Here is a 25,645-nt window from a genome sequence, read left to right on the forward strand (position 1 = left end):
CAACAGTTTTACATTTAATGTATATTTTGTCCAATATTAGTATAGCTACTCCAGCCCCTTTTTGGTTACTGTTTGCATGGAAAATCATTTTCAGCCTTTTACTTGCAATTTATTTGTGTCCTTGGGGCTAAGGTGAGTCTCTTGTATACAACACATAGATGGGTCATATTTTTTATCTGTTCTGAGCATCTTTTTCTTTTAATTGGGGAGTTCAATCCATTAACATTCATTGTTATTACTGTAAAGGCAGTACTTGCTTCGGCCATTTTTTCTTTAGGCTTATATGTGTCATATTTTATTGTTGTTTCTCTTTTTACCCTTTTAGTTACCCATACTAATAGTCTTATTTTCTACACTCTCCTCCAAACCTCTCTCTCCTGTGTTTTCCTTTCAACCTGCAAAACTCCTTTTAGTATTTATTGAAGGGCATGACTCCTGGTGACAGATTCTCTCCATTTCTGTTTATCTGTGAATATTTTTCTTTCTCCCTTGTTTTTGATGGACAGTTTGACTTGATACAGAATTTTTGGTTGGGAGAGTTTTTTCTATCAGCTCTTTAACTATATCATACCACTGCCTTCTTGCCTTCAGGTTTCAGATGAAAAATCAGCACTTAATCTTATAAAGAAATCCTTATATTTGATAGATCTCTTTTCTCTTGCTGCTTTCAGGATTCTTTCTTTATCTTTGGCATTTGACAAACTGATTAGGACAGTTCTTGATGTAGGTCTGAAAGGATTTATTCTGTTGGAGTACAATGCACTTCCTGGGCATGAACATCCATATCCCTGTCAGCCATTATTTTTTCAAGCATCCTTTCTGTCCCTTTTACCTTATCATTTCCCTCTGGGGTGCCCACAATACATATATTTGTGCTTTTTGTGCAATCATTCAATTTCCTGAGTCCCTGCTAAATCTTTTGTCTATCTGTTCTACTATCTGTCTGATTTCAGATGTCCTATCTTCCACTTCACTAATTCATTCCTCTGCCTGTTCAAATCTGCTGTTTGTTGTGTGAATTCTAGTGTATTTTTTATTTCTTCCATTGTGTCTTTCATTACCATAAAATCTGTTATTTTTAGTGTATGTTTACAATTTCTTCTGTAGGTTCACCCAATATCTTCTTAATATGCTTTATCTCTTCCATCATCTCATTGAATTGATTGAGGATATTTGTATGGACATCTTTGATTAACTGTTTCACATTTTGGGCCTCCTCCTGCTTTTTAGTTTGATCATTTGACTGGGCCATATCTTCCTGTTTCTTAGTATAACTTGTAACTTTTTGCTGATATCTAGACATCTGTTTATCTTGATAGGTTGATTCTGTTGGTTAGTTTGTCTTTCTTGCCTAGGGTTGTTTTTTTTGTTGTTGTTAAGTGTCTTCTTTGACATTTTCTTCCCCTTATTTTAAAATCTTTAGATTTGCTAGCGTGTAACTGGAAAAAAGAACAAAACAAAATAGAAAAATGAAAGAAAACAATATATAAAGAGAAAGGAAAAAATAAAATATCTATAAAACAAAAAAGAATAAAAAAGAAAAGAGAAACAGGAAAAGAAACAAATGAAAAAAAGAAGAAAAGGAAGAAAGAAAAAAGGAAGATGGGAAACGGACTTGGCCCAGTGGTTAGGGCGTCCGTCTACCACATGGGAGGTCCGCAGTTCAAACCCCGGGCCTCCTTGACCCGTGTGGAGATTTCCCAGGCACAGTGCTGATGTGCGCCAGAAGTGCTGTGCCATGCAGGGGTGTCCCTCACGTAGGGGAGCCCCATGCGCAAGGAGTGCACCCCGTAAGGAGAGCCGCCCAGCGCGAAAGAAAGTGCAGCCTGCCCAGGAATGGCACCGCCCACACTTCCCGTGCCACTGACGACAACAGAAGCGGACAAAGAAACAAGACGCAGCAAATAGACACAGAGAACAGACAACCAGCACGGGAGGGGGGGGGAGGGATTAAATAAATAAATAAATCTTTAAAAAAAAAAGAAAAAAGAAAGAGTAGAAGAGAACAAAATACAATGAATAAAAAGAAAAGAGAAAAAGGAGAGCTTCCCTCTTAGGTCACAGGATTTGGTTAAGCTCCTCCCTTTTGTCTGCTCATGCTTGCCAGTCAATCCCCACTGCACACCTCTCCACAGGTAGCTGTGTGAGGAAAGGGAGATAAGACAAGAAAAAATAAAAGTAATTGGACCTTCCTCTAAGAATACCAGCAACCAGCTAAGCTCCTTCTCATTGGCTTCCCATGCCCACAAATCAGTCACCCAGAAGCCCACCTCTCTGCAGGTTCCCAGGTGAGGAAAGGGAGAAATGCATAGATATATACATATATACATACATACATATATCAACAGACCTCCTTTTCAAGCCTCTGGCATCTAGTTAGGTACCCCTTATCAGCCAGATTGCCCCACTGCTGGGTGCTCCTCTGGTGCCCATTTGGGCACTCATTCACTGTTCTGATCACCCCACAGCCTGCCACTCACCTGGTATCTGACTGGGTACCCCATCACTAACCAGATTGCTCTGTGGCTCCTCTCTCCCAAGGTGCCTGGCTGTGCACACCCTCTCCAGTCCCCTCGCTAATCATCCCTGCCTGTTTCATAGCTTCCCCTATGTCCCTCAAGCCTGCCTGCATTCTCAAAGCTTCTGGAGGAATGAGTGCAGCCTGCCATTCCCTACCCCACCATCTTGGATTCCCCTAGTAGAAACTTTGATGTAAATGAAACAATCATCTGAGAGAGTAAGTACAGAGTCTGTATTGGAGTCATGGAAATATTATGGTATGTAAAAAGGAGAGTGGAGGAGACAGATTGAATACTAAAACTTCTGGCTGTGGGGAGAAAAACATGCTGAGAACTGTTAGTCTCTTAAAACCTTAAAATGTGAGGGTGTAGGAGGCATTAGGAGTGCATAGGATCACCTTCTCTTCAAGAATTTGGAGATTATAACATAGAACTCTGCATTGTTGTGGATGAGCTGCAGCTTAGACACAAGGAAACATCCCTGATCTTATCATTATGTGATTTCCCTTAATGTACTTCTTGCTCTTCTTTCTGGAATTTAGGAGTATTTCCAGCTCTATCCCAAATTGGGCATAGCCTTAGTTTTCTTTGTAGATACTCTATATTGTACAAAGCATTTTAACATCCACAATCTATATTGATTTTCATAATTGTAATCAAGACAGGTATAGGACAAGTATTTTTTTTCGTCTTATACCCAAAGAAACTGGTTAAGATGTTAATTGACTTATTCAAAGTCATATAGTTAGCTAAGTGATAGAGGTCAGACTTGAATGCAGCTCCTACTAATTCTCAATCTATCCCTCTCTCGATTATACCATGGTTTCATTCACTCTTATATGATACAGATGTAGTTGCTCCTCTCTGAGCCAGCTTTCTTTCTGCAAAATGCTTAACTTAGATTAAATTGATGATTTCCCAACTGGGGAGCTTTTGAAACATTCCTAGGTATACCGTAGTCCTTTTGTATAAAATTTCTCAAAGTTTCTACTGACCCACCAAGTATAAAAATTGTAGGTCTAACCCGGGGATGAGCCTCCCTGGCAACGAGGGACCACTATCAACTACCAACTGATGATGCAACTGGAAAATGACCTTATACGGAAGGTTCAATGCGGATCAGCAGAATATCCATGTCTACATAAAATACCATGACTTTAAAATGCTGTTTGACCTAAAGTAAGGGGGAAATGGAAAGGAGAAATGAGTTTATATGGCTACGAGTTTCTAAAAAAGAGTCTGGAGGCTGGCAGAAGGTTTGCCCTCATGCACAACTGAGCAGAGTCAGAGAGACAGATAAAGCAGATACAACCCCCAGATATTGGTTCCTTTGAGGGCTAAAGAGACCCATGGGAGTTATGGTCATGGCCGATGGGGTTAACTACCAGGGCAGATGGCCCCTCTTTGGAAATGGTGTTTATGTGTGATGAATCTCGACTCAGATGGGATCTCCCTTCATAAGACTTTCATGCTAATGTGCTGGAGGTGCAGTTAATGTTGGGGTTTAAGATATATTTAGGGGATTTGAATCTCTGGACTGACAATGTGATAGCCAGATCCTGAGCCTCAACAGACTCCAGCACCTACAATCTGATTTATTGGACTTACCACACTCAGCTAAGATGGAGGTGAAGGACAACCACCACACCATGGAGCCTAGAGTGATTACAACTGAAAATGGGAGGATTGCATCCAGCATCCAGGTGGAATCTGAGCCTCCTCTTGACATAAAGGTGCAATGGACACAACCAATCCAGTGTCCACATAGAAGAGGTGGCATTGGATTGGGAAAAGTGGACATAATGGACAAAGGGTATGGGGAAAGGCAGGAAGAGATGAGAGGTGGAGGCGTCTTCGGGACATGGAGCTGCCCTGGATGGTGCTTCAGAGGTAATCACCGGACATTGTAAATCCTCACAGGGCCTACATGATGGAATAGAGGAGAGTATGGGCCATGATGTGAACCAATGTATATGAGGTGCAGAGGTGCCCAAAGATGTACTTACCAAATCCAATGGATGTGTCATGATGATGGGAACGAGTGTTGTTGGGGGGGGGGGGGAGAGGGGGGGGTGGGGGGGTGGGGTTGAATGGGACCTCACATATATATTTTTAATGTAATATTATTACAAAGTCAATAAAAAATAAAAAAATTAAAAAAAAAAAAAAAAAAAGGAAAAAAAAAAAAATAAAGGAGATAAAGAATTAAAAAAAAAAAAAAAAAAAAAAAAATTGTAGGTCTAATTACATTAGATTAGGGAAGTAAATATTTGGTTTTAACTATCTTTATTTACAAAGCACCAGAAATGACAGCTGGCAAAGTAGGATGTGATTTACAATACCCCAGGCTCAGTATTACAAAGTACAGAATAGAAGGATGGATTTGCAGCTGAGCAACAAATACTAATATCTTAATAATTGGCACAGTATCAATTTAAACTTCTGATTAAAAATTTTAGATATCCTGGATGGTGCTTCAGGGGCAATCACCAGACATTGTAAATCCTCACAGGGCCCAGTGGATGGAATGGGGGAGAGTATGGGCCATGATGTTGACCATTGACCATGAGGTGCAGAGGTGCCCAAAGATGTACTTACCAAATGCAATGGATGTGTCATGATGATGGGAATGAGTGTTGATGGGGAGGGGAGAGGTGGGGTGGGGATGGTGGGGTTGAATGGGATCTCATATATATATATTTTTTTTAATGTAATATTATTACAAAGTCAATAAAAAAATTTAGATATCACATTAAAAATATGCGAGGGTATACATCATTTTTTATCATTCTTCTGTGAGTGAATGAGAAGAATATGCTTGATCATTAGTAAAGAGAACCTCTATTGTTCCTACTAACACTGAAATTGAAAGACTTTAGTTCCTTTTCTGTTTTTCCCTTATATCATTCTCTTAGTCCTGTATTTATTTTCTCCTTTTTATTCACTTCTTCACTTCCAAACCTGTCTTTGGTTGCTGTGTGTTTTAGTTAGCATCCTTTTGTCCCCAGGCTTAAAGAGACTGCAAACCCACAAACAGGATACATACTGGGGGGGTATCCTGGAAGAAGAGGAGGCAGCCTGGAGTAGGAGATCATGATATGATTGATATATTGTAAGGACTCAGTGTGTGCCCTTTACTTGTCCAGTGTAAAGTACTAAGTATCCCCTAATTGATTCTTTCAATTGAAGACACCATTGTTTATAAGATTCAGCATCACTTTAATAGCAACTTAGGGGAATATATAATGAGCCGACCACGATAAATGTCCATATAAGTTGTAAGGTACATCCTGATCTTAGAAATGTTAAAATATGTATATAGGTGCATCTTAGAATTGAAGAAATAAAAAATGTATTTATTATCTAAGCAATATGGGCAATTAGTGTTCTAGAAGAAACTGACTTATCATATGAGAAAGTCCTTCAAGAGTTTCTCTTCATTTTTTCCTAGGGACGGCTGGCAGCTGCTTTCGTCGCTTCAGTACCATGCCGTTCATGTTCTGCAACATCAATAATGTTTGCAACTTTGCTTCAAGAAATGACTATTCTTACTGGCTGTCCACTCCAGAGACCATGCCAATGAGCATGGAGCCCCTGAAGGGGCAGAGCATCCAGCCATTCATTAGTCGGTGAGACAATGATGTAGCTTTAGTTTTTACCAGACCCCAGTTAATTTAGTGAGTAAGTAATAAGTCCAAAGTTGATAATATGATGATATTCCTCCAAGATTAGATAGAAGAGATCTGCCTTTCTAATATTTATAATTTGATCTGTATCTATCAGGAATCTGGTTTAGACCAGGCCCTACAATTCATATAGTATAATATACAAAGAGCTCACAGTCTAGTCATTAAGGATATATGTGTGTGTGTGTGTGTGTGTGTATGTATGTGTGTGTGTGTCAAACAGGCTTAGGGTGAGTGCTATAATAGAGCTAAACTTATTCTATGAAAATATAGGGAAGAGGATGTTTAATTCCAACTGGAAAAAACTGGGATGACTTTATATAAGAAATGTATTTTGAACTGGTCTTTGAAGAATTGGAAGACCTTGAGATACAGGCAGTAATAAAGGACATACTATGAAGAGGAAATGTGAATTGGTGATAGACTGATATGCCTATAATGTAAAATACAAAAGTTGCATAGGAAGAAAAGATCAGAAAGTTACCTTGGGCTAAATTTTGAAAGGTAGTTGGCTTTCAGTATCACATTGGAGTTTAGAATGTATATAGTATACGAGGAGCCCTCCAAAGCTTTTAACCTTCACTTCAGAAACAATTACAAAGCCATGAGTTTGTAGTATGTATCACAGAGAGGATCGTTCTGAGGTAGGGAGACCAGTTAGATAGAAGGATATTGCTATAGTAATGGTAGGAGTGGACTAGAACTCTCAGTGGGGGCTTTTGAGGTATCACATTAATAGATGGATAGAATTTAGTGTAATTTGTTAGCTATGGGAAAGAAGAAGTGATAACTGAGGTTTGGCGCATGAGTAAATAAGAGGAGGTTGGTACCATTAATAGAGACTTTGTAGTGTTTTGCCACCTTTTAATCTTAATTTAATTTGATCTCCTACAAATATTGGATATAGCCATTTTCAGTCAGATCAGCCAGGTGACCCAGGATTCTAGTGATCATAAAGGATGAATAACTGGAAAGTCTAGTTTTTTAAAACATTGAATATAAATGTTAACAACACCCAGTTCAGCCTCTCTAAGCAGCAAATTTATGTGCTCTTTTTAATACATTTGTCCAAGCCTTTGGAAATTCACTTTTTATGATTTTTGTCAGTCCTATCACTCAGGATTAAAAGGTTCCCTAAATGTATTCCCTATTACGTGGGTAAACTGTTTATGTGAAATTGGCCTCAGTCGTATTTCAAAGAGGCCCCTCATGTTCTCTTTATTAATGATTTGATAGATAGGATTATATTCACACTTGCTGTTTTACATGATTTCACATATTTCAGCCACATCCCAAGTACCTGGGTAACTGCCCAGCACTGAATATGTTACACTTCTCCAGATATGGATGAATGGTTAATGAATGTCCCTTGGACCAAGAAAAATGGGTGGGAATTGAGAATATTTCTGTTTCTATTCTGTTCCAGTTTACCAGATATTGTTTTTACCAGTTTCAACATTACTAAATGTCCTCCTTTTGGCACTTTGACAGCATGTAGTACGTGCAATTCACTAAGCCAAACTCTGACAATAATTATGGCATTAACTGTAGTAAGTGGGAGTGCTTAGGGAAGAAAGGAAAATGAAAATTCTATAGCAGTGGTTCTGCAGTTTCTTTAAAAAAGCTTACAGTTTTAATTTATAACTTTATTATGTATATTGACAGGCAGCACTTAAGCAAAAGCAATTCTCAAAGTGCATTTTATCCTCCTTTTCAAAACCATTGTAATGAGCCTCTATAGCAGGAAGGCTTACAAAGAGGGACTGCTATTTCCCATATATCCACTCTAGATTATGTTGCATCTCCCTTTCTTTCACCAGATGTGCAGTTTGTGAAGCTCCAGCCATGGTTATTGCAGTTCACAGTCAGACAATCCAGATTCCCAATTGTCCTCAAGGATGGGATTCTTTGTGGATTGGCTATTCCTTCATGATGGTATAAAACATTCTTTCTTGCCTTTGTCATCTTTAACTCTCCATCGTATCTACATTTCTATCCAATGGTAGGAATCCCTACCATTAGTATAAAAAGCTTGAACCTCAGATTATTTCTGTCCACACACTGTGTGCCCCTCCCACATTTTCTGTAACATATTTTCATAAACTGCCTATTGGATTAGCTAACTTGTTCCTTGATGTAGATTTGAATTTTTGGCCCAATTCAGCATATATCTTTTGGTTATTCATTACATTATTGTGGCACATAGCATTGTGACTCACTTATACTTGTCTTTCCTAGCACACAAGTGCAGGGGCAGAAGGCTCAGGTCAAGCCCTGGCCTCCCCAGGTTCCTGCTTGGAAGAGTTTCGTTCAGCTCCCTTCATTGAATGTCATGGGCGGGGTACCTGCAACTACTATGCCAATTCCTACAGCTTTTGGCTGGCAACTGTAGATGTGTCAGATATGTTCAGGTAAGGTGCTTATGGCTTCATTTCAGGTCCTAAGCTTCATTCAGAGATACTAGGGAAGGCAGAGGCAATTCATGGATGATTTACATTCAATAAATGTTAAGAATTTTAGACTGTGTCCCTTATTTATGCTTTTCCTCTTCATATATCTAACTCAGACACAGAGACGTAACTAATATGAGGTCAGTGTGGTTAAAATGGCTTGGTAGTAGTCTTCAATAGTGAACAGATAGAGGTAAGGAAAGATTATATGACATGTACAATAGCAAGTAAGCAACTGTTCAGCTAGATTGAGGTCACCCTAGGAATTAAAATTTCATTCTGTATTCATTCCTCCAGCCCAGTGGTCTCCTTTCTTAGAATGTTAGAAATCTCATCCAAGTGTTTGAATGAGTAAGACTACATATATACACATATCTTAAAATACTTTAATCTCATGATTTTTTTCAGTTGAAATTTGTTTTTTTTTGAGTTACCATTACATCATATTTTTCTCATTTTTATCACATATTCACCATCAGATGCCCAGATCCACCTCGTTATAGAACTATTAGAAAAATGTATAAGAGAGAGAGAGAAAGCAGGGGAGGGAAGAAGGGAGAGAGGGATGGGAGGAGAGAGAAAGAAATAGGCAAAGTTAAGAGTGGTAGAGAAGTCACAAAATGCCTATGAAGTCATTAGGAGAGCTTCTAGACACAGAGACTGTTTGGGTATGAATCTGAACCAATAATAAGATTAAAATACAAAAAAAGGCTAATCTGATTGTCTTGGTTCTTATTTCCCAGCAAACCTCAGTCAGAAACACTGAAAGCAGGAGATTTGAGAACCCGTATTAGCCGATGTCAAGTGTGTATGAAGAGGACATAACATTTTGAAGAATTATTTTTATTTTTTAAATGTGATATATATAATTCCAAAGATGCAGTGTCTCTCTCTCTCCCCAACTTTACCACTGCTGCCACCAATGGTGCTACTGCTATATGTGACCAAGAGAATGGTAACCATGAAGATTCAGAAGTACCTCAGCAATGTGCCAGAGAAAGGTCTCTATTATATTTGTATAAAAGAAATAAGGAAATGGAATTTACTTTTTGGGTCCAGAATGACTTTCTCCAAGTATTTTAAGATGAAGATTATATATTATGCCCAGTAACTAAAATGGTACACTAAAAATTCAGTTAAAGAAAGAATCACACTGAGTAAAATAAAAGACTTAGTTTGAGGGAAGAATTATTTTTCATGGTGCTAATAATCCTACTGTGTCCTAGGTTTTTAATATAAAAGTGTTAAGTTTATTTTGCTCTGTAAGTAAAGAATGTGTATATTGTGTAAACAACATTTTAGCTCAACATGTTGAGTCATTTAAATGTGACATGGCATGAATCACTTCACAGAAAACATAGGAAAGCCTACAATATAGACTGACAGCAAGATTTTATACTCATGCTTTTCAAAGTGGGAATATATTCTCTTGCATCACATTACTACTGAGAGTAAATTAATTTTGAGTTTTATCCCCTAAGTTTTTATTTCTCTTTTCAAAAAATAGATAATTTTAGTCACTTTATTCAGAATGTTAAATGTTCATGTTATATACCAAATTATAATGTCTGTGGAGCAATTTCTCTTTTGCTATATTCTCCAACACACTCCTAAGACTATACAACCCTGTTTTAATGTTTCTTACATGTTGTATTTGCTTTTTCCTGACTGGGCAGATTTCCCCAAACAATTTTTAGAAGCAAAAATACACAAACGACTTTGATGATTCTTTTCCTTGTTCTTTTTATGTAAGAATCATTCTCTTGTGGCCTATGCTTGTACAAGAACTGGGAAGACCACACTTGGTAGGTCTTCTGTCTTCAGTTACAAAAAGCCAGTTGCTGTTTCTTACTCTTCTTTATTTTAATCATTTTATTATAAATAGTCATAGCATATCTTATTTCCTTAACTGTCATCTTCTCACTTAATATCTTTTAACCCACCAATTTCAATTAATTAAAGATACAATATGTTGTAAAGATGGTTTGTTGTGTTTATGTATTTGCGTATCGTCAGCCTATGTGTTAAACAAAGATGTACTTACCAAATCCAATGGATGTGTCATGATGATGGGAATGAGTGTTGCTGGGGGGGGGGGGGAGAGGTGGGGTGGGGGGGGTTGAATGGGACTTCACATATATATTTTTAATGTAATATTATTACAAAGTCAATAAATAAAAAATAAATAAATAAATAAAAATTAAAAAAAAAAAACCTGTTCATTTACAGAAGGACTGCATATCTGCACATCAACAAGCAATCCTTTCTCGGAGAATCATTTAGAGCAGACCTAAACCAAACAAAATTTCTGCAGACATTGATTACTCTGGTAGCTGTTGGAGAATTCACGGTAATGTAAACTTTTTCTAGTGAAAAAACAACACATTTGAAGGTATCTGTGAGCTAATAAATTTATTGACAACATTGTGTTGATGGTTGAGAAAGGAAGCAGAATTAGTTTCTATTTGGGAAAAGTCATTAATAAAGTTTAAAGTAGATTAGCAAGTTAATTTTCCTGATGATTAAGAATGAACATATATAGCTCTCTAAAATAGTCAAGAGCTTGCTAAAAGGAAGAGGCATTAAAAGCATATATAATAAAATTTGTATTACAGCAAAAATATACAACAAACAAAAGTATTTTGATAATTTTAGACCCTAATATGAACCCATGGAAAATCTGAAGTTTGAAGTCTCCAGTGGTAAAATTTAGGGTCTAAACATTGGTAACTATTGAATTATATTGTTGATTTCAAATTTTAGTTTACCTTTCTTTGTCGCCATATCCATGAAAACATTAATGTGCTATTGTCACTGACAACACCAAATTGCATCCCATAGATTTTTCTACATAATGTACACACGAAGGTTGCTCCTTGATTTACAGTTGCAAACACTAATTCCAGAGATTTTGCTGTTTCTAGCTTTCCCTCACCTTTAGCTGTTAGAAAATCTTGACTCAGAAAGAACTTCCTAACTTGTTATTGTTGCCTGTGCACCTGGTCTATGTGTTTCTTGAATACCCTATCCCCAGTGTTGCTCTCTTATTTTAAGTAACAAAGCCAGTCAGCATGTTTAATGTTGTTGACCCTCTCTTGCGACTGAATATTCCAAGATTATTCTGATGTAACTTCTGGAGTATTTTCCTATGGAGTGTTTTACAGTCATACACAGTTAATGATTTTCTCACACGGGCAGGCAATGAATGAGCTAGCTGTTCTGCTTAATCAGACACTTTCATTACCAAATACTTATGTGCACCAAACTGTTTTACTATTACAGTTGTCAGTGAATCTTTCTCTCATGATTCAGAAATTACTTAAGGGCCAAATCCTAATATTCTACATCTGAGAAGTCCATATGTGAATGTGCTGTGTAGAAAAATGTATACTCCCATTGCTTTTATAGATTGTTGTCTTAGTCTGCAGTCTAATGCCATTTTGATGCCATACTCACCATTCCCAAGCTTCCAACAGAAATTTTACTGGATCTTTGTGATTGTACAGTGTATTTCCCATTCAGCCAAATTCAAAGAACACTTTCTAGCTCTTGTGCCAATGAGGTTCTTTGCTTCAGTCAGCATGTTTAATTGAAGACTCTCTGGTCATTACAAACTATCAAGTTTATTCATAAGTTAATCACAAGAGGGCACTATAGCCTATAAAATGAATTAGTGTTTGTAATGATTTCAGGAGCTCGTTGTTAATGGTTTTGGGGTGTCCTGAGTCCAGAGTCCTTGTTTTAGGTGACATGTATTGTTTCAGTCTCGTAAAGATCAATAGCAAGTATTTTAAGAGGTGGTCTGGTTTCCCGATGTCTGCATCTAAAATGAAGGGACAACTTCACTGTCAGAGATTCTCTTAAGAGCCTGATTAGGAGTTGGCTCTAGTACATTATCCCCTGCCTGTCAACACAAGTAGCAAAGAGCAATCACATTTCTTTGGCCAGCACTTCAGTTGACCTCTAGTAGGTAAGTTCAGTTCTCAGGCTGGACTATATAAACACCTTCATTCCTAGACAGCTCCAAAATAAACTGAATAATAGTTTTAAACAATCTATCATTTCTGTTTTAGAGAAGTGGTTTCCAGAGTTGATTCAGGGTGCTTGCAAGGTTTGTATGGGTGGAAATACTCAAAAGTAGGGACACTGAAGGAGTCAAATCCAGATAAGCCTGTCTCTCAAGTTCTATATCAGCAAACATTCACTGGATATTTAGTAGCTGTGGATTACCTAGTATGGTGACAATCTAAAATCAACTTAACTGGAAAGATACGTAACTGGAGAAGAGGTATACTATTCTATCTTTGACTACCAAATCTTACTAACTCTAGGCCAGATTATGGGGCTTTTGCCCAGCAGAAGCTGTCTAGAGAAGTTGGCTCACCAACCTGTTCCTCAGCACTTGGGCAGGCAAAAGTCACTTTTATGTTACTTTAATTATTTATTTAATTATTTATAAGTAGAAGGCATCCCCAACATCTAAGGTTCTGCAAGGATTGGTCTCCAGTTTACAGATACAGAAGCTGAGCCATGGAATGGTTAAGTGACTTTCCCAAGATCACATAACAGGTTACCAAGTTCTTTTCACTCAAAATTTACTCATCACCTTATAGCCATGAAGGTACCTATATCACAAAATGCAGAATCCTGTATAATATATAATATTTATTCTTTTCAATCTGTCTTATTTTACTCAGCATAATATCTTCAAGGTTCATCCACGTTGTTCCTCCATGAGGACTTCATTCCTTTATACAGCTGAATAATATTCCATTGTATTATATAACACATTTTGTTTGTTTATTCATTTGTTGATAGACATTCAGGTTGTTTCCATCTTTTGGCAATTGTGAATAAAGTCACTATAAACATTGGTGTGCAAATATCTGTTCAAGACCTGCTTTCAATTCTTCTGGATGTATATCTAGTAGAGGGATTGCCAGGTCATATGGTAATTCTATACTTACATTCCTGAGGAACTGCTAACTCTTCTACAGCAGCTGCACCTTTTTTTGTACTCAGTATGAATAAATTAATCTTCCTATTTCTCCACATCCTCTCCAATACTTGTTTTTGCTTTTGCTTTTTTTAGAAGTAGCCATTCTAGTGGGTGTTAAATGATATCACATTGTGGTTTTGATTTGTATTTCCCTAATGTTGGTGATGTTGTGCATCTTTTAATGTGATTTTTCACCATTTGTACATGCTCTTTGGGGAAATATCTATTCAACCCTTTGGCCCATTTTTAAATTGTGGGGTTTTTTTGTTGTTTCTTTTTAAGATTTATTTATTTCTCTTCCTTTCCCCCCCCCCCCAACCCTGGTTGTCTGTTCTCTGTGTCTATTTGCTGCGTCTTCTTTGTCTGCCTCTGTTGTCAGCAGCTCGGGAATCTGTGGGTTTTTTTTGTTGTGTCATCTTGTTGTGTCAGCTCTCTGTGTGTGCAGCACCATTCCTGGGCAGGCTGCACTTTCTTTTGCGCTGGGTGGCTCTCCTTACGGGGCGCACTCCTTGCACGTGGGGCTACGTGGGGGACACCCCTGCATGGCAGGGCACTCCTTGCGTGCATCAGCATTGCGCATGGGCCAGCTACACACGGGACAAGGAGGCCCGGGGTTTGAACCGCGGACCTCCCATGTGGTAGACGGACGCCCTAACCACTGGGCCAAGTCCGCCACCTGTGTTGTTTTATTATTGTTGAGGTGTAGAATTTCTTTATATATTCTAGATACTGAACACTTACCAGATATGCGGTTGTCATATATTTTCTCCCATTGAATAGTTTGTCTTTTCACTTTTATCAAAGTCTGTCTTTTTAAAGACTTATTTTATTTACTTATTTCTCCCCACCACATCATTGATTACATTTGCTGTGTCTGTTGTATGCTGGTCTTATTTTTTTAAGGAGGCACCAGGAACCAAACCTGGGAGGGAGGCACCTAATCACTTGAGCCACCTCCGCTCACTGCTTTGTTGTGTCTCATGTTTTCTTCCATGTGTCTCTTGTTGCATCAACTTGCCATGCCAGCCCATTGCATCAGCTTGCTGTCTTGCTCTTCTTCTTTAGGAGGCCTTGGAAACCAAGCCAAAATTCCTGTGTGGTAGGCAGAAGCTCAGTCACTTGAGCCCATCTGCTTCCCTGTCAAAGTCCCTTGATATTCAAATTATTTATTTTGAGATCCCATTATTTTTTCTCTTTTGTTTCTTGTGGTTGGATGTAAAGTCTAAGAAACCATTGCCTAATAGAAGATCCTAAAAATGCTTCCCTACAGTTTCTTCTAGAAGATTTATAGTCCTGGTTCTGAAATTTATTTCTTAATCCATTTAATATTTGTATCTGGTGTGAGACGAGGGTCCTCGTATGTTCTTTTGCATATGGATATTCAGTACCCCCAGCATCATTTGTTGAAGACTTCCTTCCCAATGAATGCTATTGACAGCATTGTAAAAAATCAATTGCCCATAAGGAGGGGCAAGATGGCAGCAGATTAAGGAGATCCAAGAGACAGCTCATCCTATAGGGCACTTAATAAACATCCAGAGAAATCTAAAGCGCCTATTTGAGAGACCCAGTAGACTGAAGAGCATACTGCAACATCCTTGGAAGGAAAGAATTAGACTGCCCATATGCAGTGAAGATTTATGAGTAGAGCATTCCACACCATGGGGGCCAGTGCCCATCCTCTACTCATGGGCCAAGCTACCTCAGGAACTATTCTGTGGCTGGAGCTGAAAGCTCTCTTTCCCAAAAAAAGGGGAAGAAACAATCAGGAACCAACTTCAGCTACTGATTATTAAATTCATCTGGTTAAAGTATACTCCTAGGAATAGCTAAATTTTGAACCTATCCAAGTCAAAAAGAGACTTACATTTGCCATTTTAATTCCACCCCATGCATGATGGGAAGCAGGGATGACTGAAAATCAGTGGCAGTAGGGACTGGCTTTTTTCCACCCAGATCAGATTGCGGCACCAGCTTAGGCACCAGCCTCATCTATGGCATGGATGAAGTTTGGGGGAACTGCACCAGCCTCTGCAGACAACTGTAGGCACTTTCAGTCAATACAGCCTGGATAGTTGGACATCTGGGTCTCCATCACCACACCTGTAGCAGTATGATATTGTTTATGAATTCCAAAAGTATACATTGGATTATGTTTGTAAACTGGTTTTTTCCTCTGGGCATATTAGTTTATATTGGATTCAGAGGTTGCACTTTTACTTGATTAAATAATGATTGAGGCTTTGTTTGGGCCATTCAGTAGGATGTAGGTGGTGGGGGTACACTGAGAAACTGCACTGCAAAGAAGGGAGGTGAGAGTTTTCAGCTGGAGCCTGGAGGAAAATTGAGCCCCAGGAGAGAGATGAGACTTGTCCCAGCCTACAGCTGATATTGGAGGAATCTGGGACCACAGAGACTTAAAAGGAAGTCTGAACCCTTGCAGGTGTTGGAAGACATCTTGCTTCAACACATGTCAAAAAAAATTGATGAGGGAGGTAACATGCTTTATGGCTGGTAACTGTAAGCTTCTACCCCAAATAAATACCCTTTATGAAAGCCACCAGATTTCTGGTATTTTGCATCCACACACCTTTGACTGACTAATACACCAGTTTGGATGCCTTTCGCTGACTAATACAACATCCCAATAGGATAAGAAGGGAGCTGTACTTCCTAAGCATCTCTGGGCAGCTACATGTGATTTCATCCCACATGGATTAGATTGTTGGCACATTGGAGGGTCCATCCCCAAACCTGGCAGAGGAGAAGGGGGGCCAATTATACCTCAGTATACCTGAGCAACTGGGGCATGTTTTATATGCATGGCTTAGTTTACTGTGTACATTAGCAGGTCCATCCCCACCCCAGGCAGGGGAGAAAGTGGTGTGAAGCTTCAAAAGTCTCTATGGGCAACTACACATGGTCTGCCCTGCATGGCTGTGGCTCCATCTTTACCGCTGGCATGGGAGAAGGGTGGGAGGAGCTTCATCAGTGCCTGGGGCCATGTGGACCACTTCTCCCTACAGAACCTACAGTACCAACTACATCTTTGGCTCCTACTAAAAAACAGCAAGTCTTATATTGTTCCTCTTCTAACTTTTACTATTATTATTACTATTATCCTTTTCTTACCTCTTTCACTTTCTCTGCCCTAATCATTTTCCTTCAAGGGAACATAGAAAACAGTAAGGGAATAGAACAAGAAGAACAAAATGCCGAAGAGAAAACTTAACACACACATGAAAAAGCAGCAAAATAAAACCCTAGAGTAGAGAGAGAAGCTATTCAACTGAATAAAACCATAAAGATAAAAAGATGAGACAGCAACAAAAATTACTGACCATACCAAGAAGCAGGAAACCATGACACAGTCCAATGAACAAACTAAAAACCAGAAAGAGATATAGAACATCAAACAACTAATCAAAGCAGCCCAAACAAATATCATGGATCAACTTAATGAAGTGAAGGAAGAGATTAAGGATATTAAGAAGACACTGGGAGAATATACTGAGGAAATTGTAAGCATAAATACAAAGGTAACAAATAAGAGGTTGTTGAATGGCACAATCCAATAAATTAAACCACACTGGAAGCACATAACAGCAGATTTGAACAGGCAGAGGAAAGAATTAGTGATGTGGAAGACAGCACATCTGAAATCAGGTAGTAGGACAGATAGATAAAAACATAGAAAAAATCCAACAAGGACTTAGAGATTAGAATGACAATACAAAATGCACAAACATACACATTATAGGCATCCCAGAGGGAGAAGGGAAGGGAAAGAGGACAGAAGGAGGGTTGGAGGAATTAATGGATAAAAAATCCCAATCTTATTGAGGGAGATGGACATACACGTCCAGGAAGCACAGTGCACCACAAACAGTATAAATCCCAAAAGGCCTACTCCAAGACATATAGTTGTCAAAATAACCAATGTTCAAGACAAAGAGAAAATACTAGATGCAGCAAGAGAAATGAGAACCATCACATTCAAGGGAAGCTCAATAAGATTAAGTGCTGATTTCTCATCAGAAACCATGGAGGCAAGAAGGCAGTGGTATGGCATAGTTAAGGAACTAAAAGAAAAAAAAACTTCCACCCAACTACTCTCTATCCAGCAAAGCTGGCATTCAAAAATGATGGAGAAATCAAAATATTCACAGATAAACTGAAATTAAGAGAGTATGCCAATGAGAAACCTACCCTTCAAGAAATACTAAAGGGAGTTCTGCAGGTTGAAAGGAAAAACACAGGAGAGAGAGAGTTGGATGAGAGTGTAAGAAAAATTTTAAAAAGAGAAATAAAAATAGCATATAATGTACATGAACCCAAAGAAAATATGGCTAATGTAAGCAATTCCTTCAGAGTAATAACACTGAATGTTAATGGATTAAACTTACCAGTCAAGAGACACAGATTGGCAGAATGTATAAGAAAATATGACCCATCTATATGCAGTCTACATAAAAACCCACCTAAGACCCAGGGATTCAAGGAGGCTGAAAGTGATTGGCTGAAAAACAATCTTACAAGCAAACAATAACCAAAAAAGGGCGGGAGTAGTTACACTAATAACAGACAAAAAAGACTTTAAATGCAAAACCACTGTAAGAGACAAAGATGGACACTATATATTAGTAAAAGTGGTACTCTTTCAAGAAGAAAAAAATCATAAGTATTTATGCACCTAACCAGGGTACCTCAAAAATCATGAGGCAAATACTGGAAAAACTAAGTGGAGAAATACATGTCTCTACAATTACAATGGGGGACTTTAATACACCATTATTACCATTAGAACATCTTGACAGATAATCAGTAAAGAAACAAAGACTTTGAATAATACATTGGGGTATCTGGACCTAATAGATATATACAGAAAACTACACCCAAAAACAGTAGGATATAAATTTTTCTCATGGGCACATGGATCACTGTCCAAGATAGACCACATGCTAGGCCACAGAAAAATTCTGAATGAACTCATAAATATTGAAATTGTGCAAAGTAATTTCTCAGACCACAATAGAATAAAGCTGGAAATCAGTAAGTTCCAGAGAACCAGATTAGGCAACAAGATATGGAAGTTAAGCAACACACTCTTAGACAAACAGTGGGTCAAGAAGGAAATTTCAAAATAAATCAATAACTGCCTTGAAACAAATGAAAACAACACAACATATCAAAACCTATGGGATGGAGCAAAAGCTGAACTGAGAGGGAAATTCATGGGCATTAATTTATAAAGCAAAAAAGAAGAAAGAGCTACAATTGAAGACCTAACTGCACACCTGGAAGAAAAGAGATATAATCAGTCACGAAAAACCTCCCAACCTAAGAAAAGCCCAGGACTAGATGACTTCACAGGTGAATTCTACCAAACATTCTGGAAAAAACTAAACCAATTCTGGTTAAACTCTTCCAAAATATAGAAGTAGAAGGAATTTTGCATAACTCTTTCTGTGATGCCAACATTACTCTAATACCAAAGCCAAACACAGATGCCACAAGAAAGGAAAATTACAGACCAATCTCTCTAACAAACTTAGATGTTAAAATCCTCAACAAAATACTTGTTAGTCATATTCAACAACACATCAAATCAGTTAAGTACTGTAACCAAGTGGGTTTCATCAAGGGTATGCAAGGATGATTCAACATAAGAAAATCAATCATTGTAATACACCACATAAAAAGATCAAATAAAAAAACCACACCATCATTTCTATAGATGCAGAAAAAGCATTTGCAAAACACAGCATCCCTTTCTTTATTAAAAAATAACACTGCAAAAGATAGAAATAGAAGGAAACATTCTGAATATGATAAAGAATATATATTTTAAAAACCCACAGCTAACGTCATATATAATGGTGGAATCCTAAAATCTTTCCTACTAAGATTGGGAACAAAACAAGGATGTCCACTATCATTGCTCCTATTTAACACTGTTTTAGAAAAATTTAGCACTGAGGTCAAAAAAAAAAAGGTTTAAAAGTCATCCAAATTGGAAAGATAAAAGCGAAAATTTCACTATTTGCAGAGGGCATGATTCTATATATAGAAAATCCTCAGAAACCTACAACAAAGATTCTAGAACTTGTAAATAAGTTCAGGAAAGTCACAGCTTATAAGAAAAGTGAGCAAAAATCAGTAGCATTCTGTATACCAGTAATGAGCAATCAAGAAAAAAATCCCATTTACAATAGTAACTTAAAAAAATAAAAAAATATAGGAATAAATTTAACTAAAGCTGTAAATAAATTTCACATAGAAAATTGCACAACACTGCTAAAGGAAATCAGAGAAGGCTTAAATAAATTGAAGAATATTCTCTGTTCATGGATAGGAAGACTAAATATTAATATGTCTATCCTACCCAAACTAACCTACAGATTATTGCAATCCCAATAAAAATCAAAACAGTGTTTTTTACAGAATTCGAAAAACTAAGTAAAAAAAATTATTTGGAATGGCAAGAGGCCCCAGAAAGCCAAAGCCATATTGAAAAATAAAAATGAAATTAAAGGAGTCACACTACCTGGCTTTAAAACATACTACAAAGCTACAGAGGTCAAAACTGCATAGTATTGGCACAAGGATAGACATATTAACCAATGGAACTGAATTGAGAGTTCTGATATAGATCCTTCCATACACAGTCCTATGATATTGGATAAGGCTGCCAAGCCCATTCAACTTGGAGAGAATGGCCTCTTCAATGAAAAGAGGTTGGAGAACTGAATATCCATATCCAAAAGAGTGAGACAGGAACACCATCTCACACCTTATACAAAAATCAACTCAAGATGCAGCAAAGATCTAAATGTAAGAGCCAATACCACAAAGACCTTGAAAGATAATGTAGGGAAGCATCTACAGGACCTTGTAATAGGAATCGGTTTCATGAATTTCACACCCAAAGAACAAGCAGTGGAAAAAAAATAGATAAACGGGACCTCTTTAAAATTAAAACCTTTTGCCCCTCAAAGGAGTTCATCAAGAAAATGAAAATACAGCCTTAATGAGAGAAAATGTTTGGTAACCATATATCTGAAAGGCACCTAATATCTAGCATATATAAAGAAATTCTATATCTCAAAAATAAAAAGACAAACAACCAATTTAAAAAATGGACAAGTAATTTGAACAGATGCTCCTCCAAAGAAGAAATACAAAGGATGGCTAAAAGGCACATGAAAAGATGGTCAACATCAATAACTAATAGGGAAAAGCCAATCAAAACTACAGTGAGATACCATCTTACACCCATTAGACTGGTGGCCATGAAAAAAACAGAGGATTACTGGTGAGAATGTAGAATGATCCAGCCATTGTGGAGGACAGTTAAGCAGTTCCTCAAAAAACTAAGTATATATCTGCCAAATGTCCCAGCAATTCCCTGGCTGGGTATATACCCAGGAGAACTGAAAGCAAGGACACAAACAAATATATGCACACCACTGTTCATAGTGGCATTAGTCACTATTGCCAAAAGTTGGAATCAGCCCAAATGCCCATCAACAGATGAATGGATAAACAAAATATAGTATATGCATACAATAGAATATTACTCAACTGTAAGAAGGAATACAGTATTAACACATGGGATAATATGGATGACTCTTGAGGACCTTATGCTGAGTGAAGCAAACCAGACATTGAAGGACAAATATTACATGAACTCTCTGATATTTGCTTAATACATACCAGAGAGGTCATGTAATATTTCTCCTTCAATATCTGGCTCAGAGAGCTAGTCTCAAAGATAGGTTTACAGGAAATAGAAATGTAGGAGAAGGTTGTGAACAAACTCCCATATGAGTGAAATCTATGATAAGGTGGAAGTGAGTAATTCTGCAGTGAAGAATTTCTAGGAGTATAATAGGAGGGTTGTAGGCATACTATTGGGTTGGGTGGTACAAGCTAGACAGGGGTATAGGATGGGGAGGATGAGTTGGATGGACCATGGAAATGGGGGAAGGGTTGAGGGTGGGAGCAGGTAAACACTGGGATTGGTGGGTACATGGTTAGAAACTACAATGCTAAGAAAACTCTTTTGGCAATATGGCAAGGAAGGGTTACTGGTTTACAGTTTTAGATGGGGGGCATTTGGGACAGAGCACACCTGGGGCAGTATTCTAGAGAATGTGCATGTGATTATTTCATCACACTGTGTGTATCAGTGGGGAAGACCCACATAATGAGTGGGAAGGTGTTGGACTTCCATACTGGGGAGGCTCAATATGGTCTCAAACAGAGGGGAGGGTGTCTCTTAAGAGCATGGGTGGTTCCTAATAGGAGAGGACAGTCTAGTGTGTCAAGCCCTCAGCATTGTTGCAAGTATCTATGAAGCTTGTCCTTCAAGGACTGAGGCCTGGTGATTTCTGTGGACCCCAAGAGAAGGGGGAGGGAGGAATAGAATAGATAGAAGTGGAGTCTTTAGGGGGTATTTGAAGTGTTTTGCATGATTTTGCAATGATGGATACAGGCCATGTTAAATTTCATAAAAACTTTATACAAGTGTATGGTCTAAAATGCAAACCATAGTGTAAACCATTGACCATGGTTAGCAGCTATGTTTTGATATTTGTACATCAATTGTAACAAATTTATCATCCACATGTAAAAAGGTTATTAATAGAGAAGGGGGAAAAAGGGAGGATGTTGGGTATATGTGAGTCTCCTATATTCTGTATGTGACTTTACTGTGACCTTAAAATTCTTTGAAGACAAAATGGAAAAATGTAAGACCCAGGGGGATAAATGGAAGAAAATGCCATTGTACATACAGGACAACAGATATTACAGTGACGAAAGGCAAAATATAAAAAAGTTTTAAATATTTTTCATTTAATATCCAATTTTTAACTTTTTTTCATTTTAGTCCTTCCTAAATTATTATGTATTTTATTTCATGTGTTTAAAACTATCATTATTATTTCATTTTCTTATTAATTGAATTGGGCAAGATTATTGGATTCACTTTTGAAGAAGTTCTGATCACAGAAGGGTTACAACTATGGCAGGGGAAGATCATTGGTGTGGCGTGTCAGTGATTGGGGATATATGGGAAGAAGTTCCTGGGCATGTATATAAGGTATATAAATATGTTCAAATTGTTCATGGTTTATTGCCACTGTTGGTAGAGATTCAAACAAAAACTGAAAGAACATTGAATTCCCATCCTGGGGAGCTCTGTCACATTCTCTAATGGAACAGCAACAATCCCCCAAGTACAGAAGCAAAGACTAGTGAAGAAGGATGGTCCGTTGATGGGCACTGGATATTGATGATGATGCTCATGAGCAGTTTGAACTAGAATATGCAACTTAGCCTAATATTGTAGGGTACCTAAGGTTTACTTCCTGAGAGCCTCCATGTTGCTCAAATTTGGCCTCTCTCTAAGTGAAACTCAGCAGATGAATTCATTACTTTCCCCCCAGCATAGGACCTGACTCCTGGAGATGCACCTCCCTGGCACCAAAAGAACACTACCAAGCACTGGCTGGTGATGCAACTGGAAAAAGACCTTGAATAAGAGGAGGGGAAAGTAAAAACAAATGAGTTTATATGGCTAAGAGACTTCAAAGTGAGTTGGGAATTCTTCAGAGAGGTAACACTTATGTATGTCTCAGCAGGTTCTCATGGACAGCCAAAGTAGATACTACCCAAATTGTGTGTCTCCTGAGGGCTCTGAAGACACCCAGGTCCTACTGTCATGGCAGATAGCTCCAGAGTTTGGTGCCTTGCCAATGAGCCATATTTTGGAGTTTGTGTTTCTGAGTGTGACAGAGTTAGACTCCGGTGTAACTTCTCTACACATGCCTCTTTTGGCCCTTTTGTTTGAACCTATAGTTGGCCCTGGAGTTGGTAGTTGTACCATCAAGAGACTTGAATCTCTGGGTTTTCCATGTGCCAGCTGGGCCCTGAGCCTCAGCAGAGTATCAATACCTACTCTCCAGTTCATTGGACTCACCCAGGACAACTGACAAGGACATGAAGATGGACAACCACTGCACCAAGGAACTGAGACTGTCTACAACTACAAGTAAGTGAGTACCATCCATCAGCCATATGACATTGAAGACCCCTCTCAACTAGAGGTGGGGTGAGAGTCACCATCCCAGAATCCTCAGGACTGGGGAATAAAATATGGATTAGAATGGACATACTGGTATTCTACTGTAGACTTATTATATTTCTAGCAATGGAAGAAATTATATCACTGATGTGGACACAGTGACCATTGAAAGTGCTGAAGTCAGGGAGAGGGAAAAAGAGGTGTAATATGGAGCCATTTTTGGGACTTGGAATTGTCCTGAATGACATTATAACAACAGATACAGGCCATTATATATCCTTCCATAACCTATAGAATTGAGTGGTTGAGAGTGTAAACTACAATGTAAACTATAAACCATGCTTAGTGGCAATAATCCAATATGTGTTCATCAATTGCAATAAACATAGCACGCTAATGAAAGAAGTTATTAATGTGAGGAAAAATGGGATGTGTGGGGAGTGTGGCATATGGGAATCGCTTTTATTTTTTAATGTAACATTTTATGGAATCTAAATATCTTTTAAAATAAATAAAAATGTATTTTTAAAAAACTCATAGAAAATTTCCAAAATCCATTGAAGGACATAGATATCTGTGTCCATGAAGGACAACATACTCCTAACTGAAAGAATCCAAATTGACCTACTCCAAGACACATACTAAGCAGAATGTCAAATTCCAAAGACAAAGAGAGAATACTGAACACAAAGATAAAAGTGATGCATCAGACAAAACGGATACCCAGTAAGATGTATGCTGATTTCTCAAAAGAAACCATGGAGGCAAGAAGGCAGTCATATATTTAAGATACTGGAAGAGAAAACCTGCCAGCCAAGAACCTTATAACTGGCATGATTGTCATTCAAAATGAGGGTGAGTTTAGAATATTCAAAGATAAACAGAAACTGAGAGAGTTTGTGACAAGAGAACAGCTCTACAGGTAATGCTACAGCATGAAAAGAAAAGACAGGAGAGAGAGGCTTGGAAGAGTGTCTAAAAATAAATATTATATCATAAAATGTAAGGAAATGTGTAAAAATAGTTGTGAAAAGAAAATATGATAAATAATACTGAAAGATTAAAATGGGTGAATTAAGAACCACCTTTACAATAATAGCATTGACTATTAATGGATTAAACTCCCCAATCAAAAGACAAAGACTGGTGGAATTGATAAGAAAATGTGACCAATCTATATACTTTCAAAAGGGAGTCACCTTATATCCAAGGATACTAAGAGATTGAAAGTGAAAGGCTGGAAAAAGGTATTCCATGCCTGAAGTAACCAAAAAAAAAAAAAAAACAGCTGGAGTAGCTATAGTTATATCACAGGAAATTGACTTTAAAATAAAAGCTGTTATTAGAGAGAAGGAAAGTATTATATATGAATAAAAGAGGGAATTCACAAGGAAGAAGTAAAAATCATAAGCATATATGAACCTAACAACAATGACCCAAATTATATGAGGCAAACATTGGAAAAACTGAAGGGAGAAATATATGCTTTCATAATATTAGTTGGAGACTCCAATACACCACTTTCAGCATTGCCTAGAACATCTGTGCAGAGGATTAATAAAGAAACAGAGAGCTTGAATAATATGATAAATGGACCAAACCTAGTAGACATGTACATAATATTGCAACCCAAAACAGCAAGCTATAAATTCTTCTCAAGTACTTGTGGATATTTCTCCAGGATAGACCATATGGTGGGTTACAAAGCAAATCGCAATAAATTCAACAAGACTGAAATTGTACATAGCACTTTCACTGATCATAATGGAATGAAATTGGAAATCAACAGATGGAAAGGAAAATTCACAAATATATGGATATTAAAGACTGCACTCAAATAATCAGTGGATCAAAGAAGAAGTTGTAAGAGAAATCAATAAATATCTTGAGGTGAATGAAAA

General features: G+C 37.8%; 1 protein-coding gene across 1 annotated transcript in view; it reads left to right on the top strand.

Annotated features, from left to right (window-relative positions):
* Positions 1–10,634, top strand: part of COL4A5 (collagen type IV alpha 5 chain) — a 420,087-nt gene extending 409,453 nt beyond the window's left edge. The window contains exons 48-51 of the mRNA XM_058291987.2: positions 5,971–6,148; positions 8,026–8,140; positions 8,444–8,616; positions 9,399–10,634. Coding sequence (XP_058147970.1) covers positions 5,971–6,148; positions 8,026–8,140; positions 8,444–8,616; positions 9,399–9,480 — 548 coding nt within the window. The 3' untranslated portion in view covers positions 9,481–10,634. The remainder of the gene's footprint in view (positions 1–5,970; positions 6,149–8,025; positions 8,141–8,443; positions 8,617–9,398) is intronic.
* The last annotated feature ends 15,011 nt before the right edge of the window (positions 10,635–25,645 follow it).

The sequence above is a fragment of the Dasypus novemcinctus genome, chromosome X, assembly GCF_030445035.2.
Source record: "Dasypus novemcinctus isolate mDasNov1 chromosome X, mDasNov1.1.hap2, whole genome shotgun sequence".
Lineage (NCBI taxonomy): Eukaryota > Metazoa > Chordata > Mammalia > Cingulata > Dasypodidae > Dasypus > Dasypus novemcinctus.